We start from the raw sequence: 12,716 nt of genomic DNA on the forward strand, positions 1-12,716 counted from the left end.
CATTCTTGTGATACTTTGCTCAGAAGAACATTCTCCAGCTCCATCCATGTGAACATGAAGGATGTAAAGTCTCCATCCTTCTTAATGGCTGCAACCAAAGTGCTTTTAAATTTTTATTAAAAGCATCAAAGAACTAACATGATGGTGAAGTGTTGGGCAGAGATGGAGGAGGATAGGAATCAAGCCCCCGGGGCTGCTTTTATTCATTTATGAATTTGCAATTCATTCAGAAATACCTGAGACACTGAATTATGCTTTTGATAGTTGTGTGGAAGTTAGACACCGGGGCTGGCCAAAGTTGGGGACAGTGATCAGTCACCCACTACTTTAAGCTGAAATCATGAAGAGGTACATCCTTAGGTTAAGAGCAAACTGGTTTTGTGTCAGTTGGGTGAATCAGACGTAAAGCTATGATTTTTAGATTAAAGTAGACCCAGACTTATGATGCCTGATTGAAGGAATTTTCTGGAAAAAGATAGTATTGTAGGCTACAAGTTTCTCCTATAAATAAACTTTCAAACATAGTATTCAGCCCACGGTCAAAGAGGCATGCATATGAAGAAGGCAATTCCATGAATGTAAATGAACAGAACTAACAACAAAAATGGATTTCCCAGATACTTCATATATCGGAATTATCAAGCATAGACTACAAAGCAGCATGCTTACTACACTCAGAAATGAAAAAATAAAAGCCTGAAATTTTTGGCAGGAAACTAGAAACACATTACTTTTTTGCAGACCTTAAAATGGTAGATGAAAAACATACGAATACTATATAGCAATACATTTTAAATTTAAAAGATATGGACAAATTCTTAGAAAAACAACTTTTTGTAGCTGCATGAGGAAGAAATATAAAACATGAGTCTTTTCACCGTTAAAGAAATTGAATTAGTAGTCAGTAGTCTTCACAGAAAATGAATTCCAGTTCTAAATAGCTTTGCTGAAAGCTGTACATTCAAAGTTGAAATAATTCCACTCATCTATAAGCTGTAAAGGGAGAAAAGGCTCTCCAGTGTATTTTAAGGCTTAGCTAATCTTCAGGCTCAAAATTAACAAGTACAGTTTAAGAAAGTACTATTATAGTGCAATCTCAACCATGAACAAATTTTCTAAATGAAATACGGTAACATAAAGCCAATAACATACTACAAAGGTAAATCACCATGACCTTGTTGGGTTTATACAAGGAATACAAGGTTAGTTTAACAGCGTAAAACCAATAAGTGAAATCTGTCATAGTCACAGAGTAGAAAACATCATGATCATTTCAAAGATGAAGAACAAGATTTGATAAATGTACCAATTCCTAATAAAATCTTCGTGAAACGAAGAATAGAACCTAAACGTTTGATTTTTTTCCAAAGAAAAGTTGTTTTCAAAAAGCCTACCCAAACATTGTGTTTAATTACAACAAGTTAACAACTGTCCCTTTAAAATTAAGAACAAGACTAGGGTGCCTGCTACTTTCACCTATATTTATTTTTGTGTGGATTCCTGGCCAGTGCAGAAAGACAAGAAAAAGATAAGATATAAGGATTGAAAGGAGGAACTAAGATTGCAACTTACTTATGATTGTTGAAGTGGAAAATCTTAAGCTCCTGGTCAGCTCCTGGTCAATGATTAAAATTCAGTTTTTTCCCATGAAAAAATTTTATTTCTATATACCAGCCACAGTTAAATGTGAAAATAAAAGATTGCACCAAAAACTTAAGAGAAGGGATAAAGGGCCCAGAAAAGTATAGAACACAGTAAAAGATACGGGGGCAGTTGAAATTTTAAATAAGTTGTCATTGAGGTAATATTCCAGCAAAGTCATAAAGAAGAAAGTAGCCATGTGGATTACTGATGGAAGAGTATTGTGACCAGAGCGAACAAGAAAGTGCAAAGACCTTGAGCTAAGATTGTACCCACCACATTGGAGAAACAGCAGAGGCCAGCGTGGTTGGATTGGAGTCATGGGGAGAGAGGAATACAATGAAATTGCAGAGGTAATGGGTCTAGAGCTTGATGCCTTCGACTTAAGTTTTCACTCTGCTGTGAGAGCCACCACGAGGTTTTAAAGTAGTAAAATCATCTTAAATGACTCTTAGTATGTATTCTTGAAGAGATTGTGGAGTTGGGGGTAAAGGTGGGGAGCAAGGAGACCTGTTAGAAGGATATTCTGTAATGCCAGGAGATGGAGTGGATTGTTCCAGGATGGTAGTAGTGAAGATGGTGACTGTTGGATTCTGGGTGCATTTTGAAGAAATAGACTATAGGATTTATGGATGGATTAAAATTAGGTATGGAAGAAAGAGATGATCAATGAAGACTTAATGACTAAAAGAATGGAGTCACCATCATCTAAGATGGGAAAGACAGCTGGCGGAGTAGGTAGGTCGGAAGTGTAGGTGTAGAACAGATCGGCAGCTGAATGGAAACTCTGACTCTCAACAGACATGTTTCAGCTAAAGATAGAAATTTGGGAGTGTTGTTAGAAATTATTTATTGCCATGGAAACTAATGCTGTCAATCAGAGGGTGTTTTCAGTGAAAAGGTCCAAAGACCTATATCAGAGGAAATCACGTAAAGAGAATGCAAGGATAAGTCACAGAATTCAAGAAGAGATTTGCGACATAGGTAATGTCACAGAACTACAAATCAATAAGAAAAACAGGCAACCAAAGGAAAGATAGCAAAAGACTTAGACTCTTCACATAAGTGGATGACCAAACGACCAACAAACAGTGAAAAAGTACACAACTTTCTTAGTAGTTTAGGAAGGGTGAATGAAGTAAAACAAGGTACTAATGAATTCACATACAATGCTGGTAAAGAATGAAAATCATTACAACTCATTTGAAAACAATTTGGCATTACCTAATTAAGTTGAAAATACTCATTCTCCATGACTGAGCAGTTCCACGTATTATGCGTACCTGTGCACCAAATGTGTAGAAGAATGTTCTTTGTGCCATTGATCATAATAATCAAAAACTGGCAATAACTCAAATGCCTGCCATTAGTAGAGAGCATAAATTGTGGTGTACTCATCCAGTAGGATAAGATAAGGCAATAAAAATACCATAATTAGACTCAGTAACTTGTGATTTAGCTGAAGCTAAAGAAGAAAGAATACAAAACCAAGCAAAAGTAATGTTTAGAAATCCATAGGTGGTTTAAAAGAAAAGTTTTTTCTTTTTTTAAGAAAAAGGATGCGAGGAAGAGAATATCATAAGAATCCAGATATTGATTACTTTTAGGGAATGGAGCTGGCTGTGATCAGGAAGAGACACAGGGGCTCTTGGGGTGCTGGTGATGTTAAATTTCTAGATTTGGATGATGGTTGATTGAGAGAACTGTATTGAAATCCTTCTTGGTATTCTGTATACTATAGACTCTTTAACAGATTGGTCCCATGTAATTTAACTTCTACATCATAATGATCATCTTCATTGTTATTAATTCCATCAGCTTCTTAATGGTATTGTTTATACCTACCCAGTTTCGCTCATTCAGAGCCTTAATCTAGGGCAGATGCTCTATATGAAACAAAGATGTTGTTTATCTGGTCAGTATTTGCATTCACAGGCATTTTCTAGGTGCTCTGGAGTCGAATCCTGGTCACTGATCTTCGTAGAGCATACAGACCTAAAAGGGTGATTGTGAATTTGCCCAGGTTCTATAGGGTAGCAGTACACTCACAAGTAAGGGTCAGATTTTGAAGCCGAGATCTCAGTCTAAACCCTGGATTTACCTCTTAACCTATGAGATGGCCTAAGCTGTGATTTCATTCCTTGCAAAGAGCAGATAATAGTGTCTATTATCGAGTTAAGGTGATTAGAGCATTGATATACATAAAGTACTAGAGACATGAGTGTCCTGAAGCATTAGCTGCTTTAAGAAGTAACTGATGTGGGAAAAAATCAAAAAATCCCATGAGATAGGTGACATTAAAATGCACATGTACAACAGTGTGCTTGTCACAGCTTAAAGGAGGGGGCGTGCACATTATGCTGAGGGCCTGTGGGAGGGCCCTACGGAAGTCTTTTGAGCCACCCCCCAACTTTCAGTAAGTTGTTAGAGGGATTCAGGCCCTGTTTGCAGAGTCCCAGCACCAATGGGGCATGGGACAAGCAAGTGACACTTTTTGTGAGAGTAGTCTGACACAACTAACAGGAGATAAGCACCTGGACCAGAGTGCTTCCCACAAGAACACAAGAATTTGGCCAAGATGATGGGCAAATACACACACACACATATATATTTACATATGTTTATATATACACACAGACACACGCACACATATATATATATTTAAGAGTCTCTAGAGAAAGACATTACTTTGCCTTAACCCCAGTCACCGTCACTCCCTTGCTTAGGCCCATCCATTCTTTGTTTTTTGGATGCCTGAACCCTGAGGGCATTATGGTTGCAGACCTTGGACCATCAGAGTGTGAAAATAGCATGAAGGACAACGTGGGAATCTTCCATAGGGACTGGATTGTGGAAAGACTTGAATGTTACTCCAACAAGCAGAGACTTAATATGTAGGTAGTGGGGAGCCACTGAAGGTTTTTGAAAGCAGGGCATTGATAATAGGGCTTGTCTGCTGGGATGATCAGCGGTGGACCTGGGGAGATCTATTAGGAGGCGTTGGCAGTAGCCCAGTAAAGAAGAATAAAAGGGACCATGAGCACAGAAGAATGTGTGCTTGACAGCTGCTGTGGAGGCCGACTTCATGTGCCTTGATAGCTGATGAGATGTGAGGCATTGACCTAGAATAATGGTACCAGTAACAGAAGGGGAGGAGGTGGGAACAAGTGTGGGCCTAAGAGGCACTTAGTGGTGAATTACTGAGTTTGAGGTGGGAGTCTGAATTTCTCCTTGGGCTTTTCAGTAAAACATTTGAAAAGTTTGTTCTTGAGATACTGTTGCTGTTTTGAAAGAGATTTTTAAACCTTTTTTAAAGCTAATATTAATGACCTGCTGATTGTTTTTGATAATCTAATGACTTATCTGGTAGCAAAGTCATGGTGGCCTTTGGTTTGGTCCAATGCATGTAGCTCTAGTCCTTGGTAGTTGTCAGTAAACCAAGGATGCCGGTTGCAGGACTGTGAGTAGTACAGGAAGAGAGATACTAGTGTCAACTGGTAACAACCAAGATAGAGCATCTCAGGTTTATTTTCACGTTGCCTTGTGAAAGCTGGGTCCTACAGCTAGAGCCAGAAGGCTTACTTCCATTGGCAAGGGCTGGCTCGACAGTAAGCCCAGCACACTTCGTATGGCCTGGAATTGAGCAGACTCACTGCAGGCTGCAGGGAGAGCTGGCTCGGCTGCCAACTTGCCTGTGCACCTGCACTGGCTGTTGAAGGTGCTTCTCCCAGGTGAGTGATTGTCAATGCCTGTCTCTACCTACTGGAGAGAAGTTTGGTGAGAATAAAGTCATTCGGTACAGAATTCTTGAATCTTTTATATAAGAGGCTTGACTCATTGAAATGGTTCCAGAAAGCCTCCATAAATTACTAGGGTAACAATTAATTGGTAATTGAACGATGCTTTAGGCTAGCCTACTTGAGATCAAATTAGTGCTGCACTTGTGTTTTTTAATGGGCTGGAAGTTTGTTTTGGGACTCAGTATATCATCAGTGAAAGGAAAAAAAATGCTCAAGTTTTAGCACTTAGAATTTTAAAATTGTAGCGGTGTATATTTAAGCATAGAGTTGTATCTTTGCTTATGGCTTTTTTGGTTATATGAATATATTTTTCTTAATCCCAAGGAGCAAACTTTTATTTATATAACTCAATTCCACTGAAAAGGTGACCTTCTAGGACAGTGGTTCTCAACCTGCCTAATGCCGTGACCCTTCAATACAGTTCATGTTGTGGTGACCCCCAACTGTAAAATTACTTTCGTTGCTACTTCATAACTGTAATTTTGCTACTGTTATGAATCGTCATGTAAATATCTGATATGCAGGAGACTCCCAAAGGGGTTGCGGACCCTCAGGTTGAGAACCGCTGTCTAGAGGATCATTGGTTATGCTATAATGTGATTCTGGCTTCACAAGGATTTTTTTTTCTTTGTTAGCATTAACAATGTATTGTATAAATAAAGGCTATAAAACTACTCTAAAACCTTTGAGATTGACTTTATAACAACTTTTTACTCTGCCCGAGCGTTTAGCTTTAGATATATTTAAGGCAAACACATGCGTTTTATTTCAAACATAGTAAATTGATTATTTATGTTTTATTTTTACATCTGTGGTATCATGGGCTACAGCTTTAAACTAAGCAGGTAGATGCAGGGTGTTGCTTCGAGCCATGGTGGGATCAGGTTGCTTGACTTTACATGGTATTTGATTAAAACAGACAATTTCTGGATTTTTCTCAGGCAAACTTAATAGGGTTCCTCAAAGTCCCTGCCCCTGCTTCCTGCCATCTCTCCCGGGTGTATCTTAACTCTCACCTCATGAGGTTTTTTTTTTTTGGGGGGGGCCGGGTTTGAACCCACCACTTTCCGTATATGGGGCTGTGCTCTACTCCTTTGAGCCACAGGTGCCACCCGAATTTCAAGGAGACTATTAATTGAATAAATTCTTAGATGAACAATAAAAGCCCAAGTCTGTATTTCTGGTTTTTTTTTTTGGGGGGGGGGGGACAGGGCTGGGGCACTTTCTGTATTTTGTTTCTCCTTTTATTACTAGGTTTCTTTGTTCCGGGGAAGAACTATATTTTTTGTTTCTAATGCTCCATTCAGGAACGCCATGCCCTGCTTCTGTTGGTATCATCTGAGAGGGGGCAGGACAGAGCCAGCAGCAGAGCTGGTCATTTCTGTTCTCTCTTTTGGGGGATGATGAAAACTGTGAATCTTGAGCAAACAGAGTTAGATCTCAGATCTAACTTGATATTAGAGCTTGATGTTTTCCAAATGGGTTAGTGTAACTCAGGGACCTTACTTGAGTTCTGGTCATGACAGCTTTACCATCAAGTTTTCCTGAGGGTATGGCTCTGGAGAGGAAAAAGCCTCCTAAAATAGAGAGCTTTTATAGCCTTTATTACCAGTTCAATCTGTGGTCTTAAAGGAAGTACCTAGTCAGCTACTGACAGTGTTAGACCATCTGTCTAAATAGGAATATTTTTCCGCAAGCCAGTGAGAGGCTTACCTTTTCTTTAACATTCTGTGACAAATGCTGCTCTCAGTGTTAGATTGCATCCTTTATTGCTTGAATTTACCTGAGGATGCTAAGGATATGCTTAAAAAGGGGGGCATGTGCTTTTTTCAAATAAAAATGGTAGCTATTGAAAACATTGGAGGAAAACACAGCTACTGTATTAAATATCTGTATGCAAATGGTTTTAAGGCCCAATTTTATCATCTCTCTTAAACTAGCAGATAAGCATAGTGTTCATGAACTGTTTTGGGGCTGGGATGATATCTTCATGTAGATTTTGCCTGCAGGTAGTGCCACACCCGCGGATAGAAGGCGCAGCACGTGTTTATCAAATGAAGGCCTGAGATTCAGATGTACATGCTTGGCTGGTTTTCTCCCTCATAAATGATACTAGTTCCATTGGGGTCTTTTTTGTCTGAAGTGCTGGGAACTCTTTTTGTTCTTTGTCGATTCTTCTTAGTTTTTCATTGCTGCTTGGTCTTGCAGAACTTAGGTTTTAAAAAGCTAGCTAAAAATAGACTTACCACTGTAAGCACCTTCTCACTCACACCTGCTTTCCTCCTGGGTCCCTACAAGGTTGACCAGAATTTTTTTTTTTTAAACTTCACATCAAAAACAGTTGGAGGGAAAAACGGCATCTATTTAGTCAACATTTCCAGTGTTGGAAGACTATGTCAGATTTAAAGCTTTTTTTTTTTTAATTGAGTTATGTTTTCAGAGCAGTGGACATTGTCAAGTGTGGTCAGTTGTAGCTGTTTTGAAGTTGATCAGGCCCAGCTGAGCCTTCCCAGTGGTCCATTGCACCCAATGGAGGGTTTACGAAAGTTTACCAAGAGACGTAATATCCCCTGGGCAAGCACTCACAGCTCATTTTTTCCTGTGTTTAATCACTTGACTGTCCAGACATCCAGGGAGTGTGAGGCATAGTGGGTAGAGGAGTCTGAAGGTGACTTCTCTTGGGTTTGCTCAGTGGGAACAGAGTGAGAGAACAGTGGTTTGGTCCCAAACTCTGCTGCTTCCCAGCTGTGCTGCCTTGTTCCTGTCACCTGCTTTGTCCCATTGTAATGTGGATGTGCTCATGCCTACGTTAATGTGCTTGAGGAACTTCAGGTACAGTGACTGCTCAGAGAAAGTTCTGAATGTAAAATCAGGGAGCAGTGGCATCCTAGGGTAAAAATAATAAAACTTTGTATGCTTTTTTCCCCTTTTTCAAATCGCTCTCACTTAGCCTGTCCTGGGTTCTGAAACATGGAGCCAGCCCCAGCCATCAGTCAACAAAAGCTCCCAGTTGAGAATGTTAGAAGTAACGCAGGGTTATTAACGGGAACCCCGGGTTGTCGTGTGTCCAGTGGATTTCTTCTGTCCTTTGTTTTGAAGGTTGAAGTAATCTTCAAAGTTTCTCTTGTAATGATACCATTACCTTGTCTTCTGATTGCGTAACTAAGAGACTTTCTCTTTTGTTTTTAGGGAAGATATAGGAGGTGCGTTATATGATCTTTTCATGAAAACGTAGTCAATTGTACAGATTTTTGCAAAGGCCAACACATGCTTGCTTGTACATTGGAAAATAACATCTTCTGGATAATTTGCTAAGTATATTTTGTGATTGTGACAACTCTGTCTGCTCACACGATGGTAGTCTGAGTAAACTGCAAGTCATTTAATAAAAACCGATGGTGTGAAATTTCTGGGGTTTTCTCAGTTTACAAATTTGCATGCCCATGATATAAGACTTAAAGGTACCAAAGGGTATTTGTTAAAAAGTGAGTTTTCTTTCCATTCTCTGTGTTTTTTGGTTATAAGTTAGAAGAACCAGTTAGGGGCAGGTTACCAGGTATACGCTCAGGGATGTGAACAGAAATGAGTAACCTAACTTTCGTGCCTCTTAGATTATTGTGATCACCTCTAGAGCCAGTGTTTCCGTGGCATTTGAGTTTCTTGATTTCCACATCTGTGGTTTGTTTTTGTTTTTGTCATTTTCCAGTTGCAGCATGAGAAAGCTGAACTAGAACAGCATCTTGAACAGGAGCAGGAATTTCAGGTCAACAAACTGATGAAGAAAATTAAGAAACTGGAGAATGATACCATTTCTAAGCAACTTACATTAGAACAGGTAAGCATCTATACTTCCTGTACATTATTTTTTCTCACTATCAGCTTATTCTTTTAAGCTTTGGGCTACTTTTCAGCCTTTCCTCCCCACCGTGGGGACTTCACTTTTGAGAGGCTTACACGGGTTCTATCATTGTCTCACACACTTTCTCTATTTTTTTAACCACTGTTAATAAATTTTCAGGAGATTCGTTGTGGTATACTGATTTATAGCAGGAAATGTCAGGTTCCTTTCTGCAGACAAAGCAGGGAGAATATTTTTAAACCACAGGATAGTTTCTGTGAAAGTTCCTGAGACGGTGTTGGTGTGGAACTAAAACTTTTCTTTCAGGGGTTCTTTAGAACATTTTTCTTCTTTGACTTATTGACAAGTTTATATGAACTTTATCTTCTCCCCAGCTAAACTTGTCACTGTAGATGTGGAGTCACAGACTTGATAACTCATCATGCATCAGCTCCAATGAGATCATTGTATGACCTTGAGTTAACTTCATTACCTGCTCTGGGCCCAAATTCTCCATGTATAAATAGAGCAGGACAGACTAAAATCAGAAATGGCAAACTTAAAAAGATACAAAAGGTGGGAAGTATTAGTGCACAGTCCCTTTGTTGTTTCCTGGCAGATGTTGGTATGCGATCACAGTACATGCTTTGGGGGTCCAAAGTGGCTGTATACACACTTTATCCCACGTAGAATTGTGGACATGTTAACTACTCATCCAAATTGGTGTGTCAGGCTATGGTACCTGTTACCCCTAGCTTCCCTGTTCATGTTCTCTACTGCTTTATCCCCACTCTAGTGACTACTTTCCCAGTGGTAAGTTAGTTTTAAGAGGCTGACCATACTGCTACCTGGGTTTCCAAGTAAAACTCCACAGTAGGTTAAGATCTTCCCGCTCTTTCTGTCCTGCGTCCTTGTTTGCCTTTGTGACGGTTTGGGTAAACCTTTCACTCAAACCTGTCTGATTCATCTCAAATTTAGTCATCTTAGTCCGTGCTGATTGGTCGATCACTCTTAGAACTGCTCGGGTTTCAACATCTTAACCTGAAAATGAAGCAGTGATGGTACCATATGGTTTGAAGGAAAGTTGGGGTTTGTTTTAAACTAATGCTGACATTAGGTATTTGTCTTATTCATGTATCTTCTATCTAGTTTGCTTTTTGAAGCTGGGCACGGTGGCTCATGCCTGTAATCCTAGAACTCTGGTAGGCTGAGGCACGTGCATCCTTTGAGCAAGAGCAAGACAGCATCTATACAAAAAGTGAAAATTAGCCCAGCTTTGTGGAGGGCACCTGTAGTCCCAGCTACTTGGGAGGCTGAGACAAGAGGAACACTCGAGCCCGAGAGTTTGAGGTTGCTGTGAGCCATGACGCCACAGTACTGTACCCAGGACAACAGAATGAGACTGTCCTTAAAAAAAAAAAAAATTATCCCTTCCATGTAAAGGAATTAAAAAATTCTTTTTTCAAGGGTTGGCTATTTTATATATATCTAGAGTAATCTATTTTACTATTCATGTAAATGCAATGTTTACATTTAAAAGATAACCTCTTCCACCCTAAGCCCTGCCCTACACTACCATTTTAAAAACATTTTATTCCAAAGTTTATCTGTTGAATTCCTAGGATAGGCAGTAACTCCAGATCTGTTTAAATTAAGCTTTGAGAATTCTTATTCAAAACCATGACACTCCAAGTATTTGTTACTGGTACTTGTTAATCAAGAGTTAGCCAAGCAACTGAGGAAAATTCTGACAGTAGTTGGTACTGGGGGAACTTTATCAATGTTTTAAATACCTTTCTCCTGGTTGTTTTGTTCACAGCTTCTTTCTAAAGGAGACTTTGAGACTGGGGCTATGACCCCGAGGGTTCAGCTCTGGCCACAAGGGGGAGGTAGTGGCCTAGCATCTGATGGGCAGCTGATCCTGCATTCAGTTCCCTGAGAGAGAGGGGACCAGCTGCCTCAGCATCTGAAAGACCTTTGCAGACTTCAGTACTGAGCCCCTTTAAAATGAAGTCCAAGGTGGATATCCTCTGTACCAAGTTAATTACTTTGTAAACTATTAGCCTTATTCCAGACCTCAACAGTGAAGAAATGGATTGCCACCATGAAAGATCTGCATTACAAAACCCTTGCTGGAAGTAATCCTCAGATCCAGCATACCAAGCCATGTTTTAGTTCAAATTAAGAAACATAACATTATTATAAAAACTTTCCCCCTTTGTTTTGGGTATATCCAGGATGATTTATATTGAGGATTTTATTCTGTATTTTGTTTTTAAATATAAATAATTTAAGTCAGTATTTAGGAGGAAGGTCTATTTTTTTCCCTCAAGTAGAAATAAATCTCTTCTAAGTTTCATGAATTGATATGATTTGGTAGGTTCTTAGAGTTGTCCTTTGGGATTCTCACCTGTATTATATGACATGCTATGTTGTAGCCTGTATTATAACGCATATCCTTATACTGTATGTTGCCAGAAGAACAGAGACGTGTACTACACTGTGCATTGTAACAGCATGTGTGGTCTGTGCATACACTATGCATTGCCTTTGCATGTAATACATAGCTGACAATCAACATTTTAACTACAGTCCATCTGAGACAGTTATCCTGTGTGCCCCTACATGTGTAGCTCTGCTTTGTTAGGACAGTTTACATGGAGATTGGGGCGTGCAAATAGGAAGTGGTTGTTTGTACTTAGAAGGTAGGACAGTAACATTCAGGGCCTAGAAACTGACCCAAAAAGAACCCAGTATGAACCCATTTCCTCTGCTTAATATTTTAACCAGTTTGCTTTCCTTTCAACAGCTCTAATGAGATAATATACATGTCATACAATTCACCCATTTAAAAGGTACAGTCTAGTAGTTTTTAGTATATTCAGAGTTGTGCTTTGATCACCACAATCAATTTTAGGACATTGCATGACCTCAAAAAGAAACCCCGTGTTCTTCACCTGTCACCCTAATCCCCTGTTCTCCTTGGGCAATCGTTATTCTACCTTGTGTCTATATATTTGCCTGTTCTGGACATTTCATATAAATGGAGTCATATGACATGTGGTCTTTGGTGACAGGCTCCTTTCATTTAGCGAAATGTTTTCATCCCTGTTGTAGTGTATATCTGTACTACTTTCCTTTTTTCTGGCCAATTTTCTATTGTCTGGATATAGCACATATTACATATCCATTTATCATTTGATGGAGACGTGGGTTGTTTCTACGTTTCGGCTATTGTAAATAATGTTGCTTTGAACATTCATGTATAATTTCTTGTGTAGACATGTTATTTTTATTTTTATTTTTATTTATTTTTTATTTTATTTTATTTTTTTTTTTTTGAGACAGAGCCTCAAGCTATGCCCCTGGGTAGAGTGCTATGGCATTACAGCTCACAGCAACCTCCAACTCCTGGGCTAAAGCGAGTCTCTTGCCTC

General features: G+C 39.3%; 1 protein-coding gene across 1 annotated transcript in view; it reads left to right on the forward strand.

Annotated features, from left to right (window-relative positions):
* CCDC6 (coiled-coil domain containing 6) overlaps positions 1-12,716 on the forward strand; it is a 118,675-nt gene that overhangs the window by 62,957 nt on the left and 43,002 nt on the right. Inside the window, exon 3 of the mRNA XM_003783639.2 lies at positions 9,148-9,276. Within this exon, the coding sequence (XP_003783687.1) occupies positions 9,148-9,276 (129 nt within the window). The remainder of the gene's footprint in view (positions 1-9,147; positions 9,277-12,716) is intronic.

The sequence above is a fragment of the Otolemur garnettii genome, unplaced genomic scaffold, assembly GCF_000181295.1.
Source record: "Otolemur garnettii isolate 467f Iridium unplaced genomic scaffold, OtoGar3 scaffold00008, whole genome shotgun sequence".
In the NCBI taxonomy this organism is placed as follows: Eukaryota; Metazoa; Chordata; class Mammalia; order Primates; family Galagidae; genus Otolemur; species Otolemur garnettii.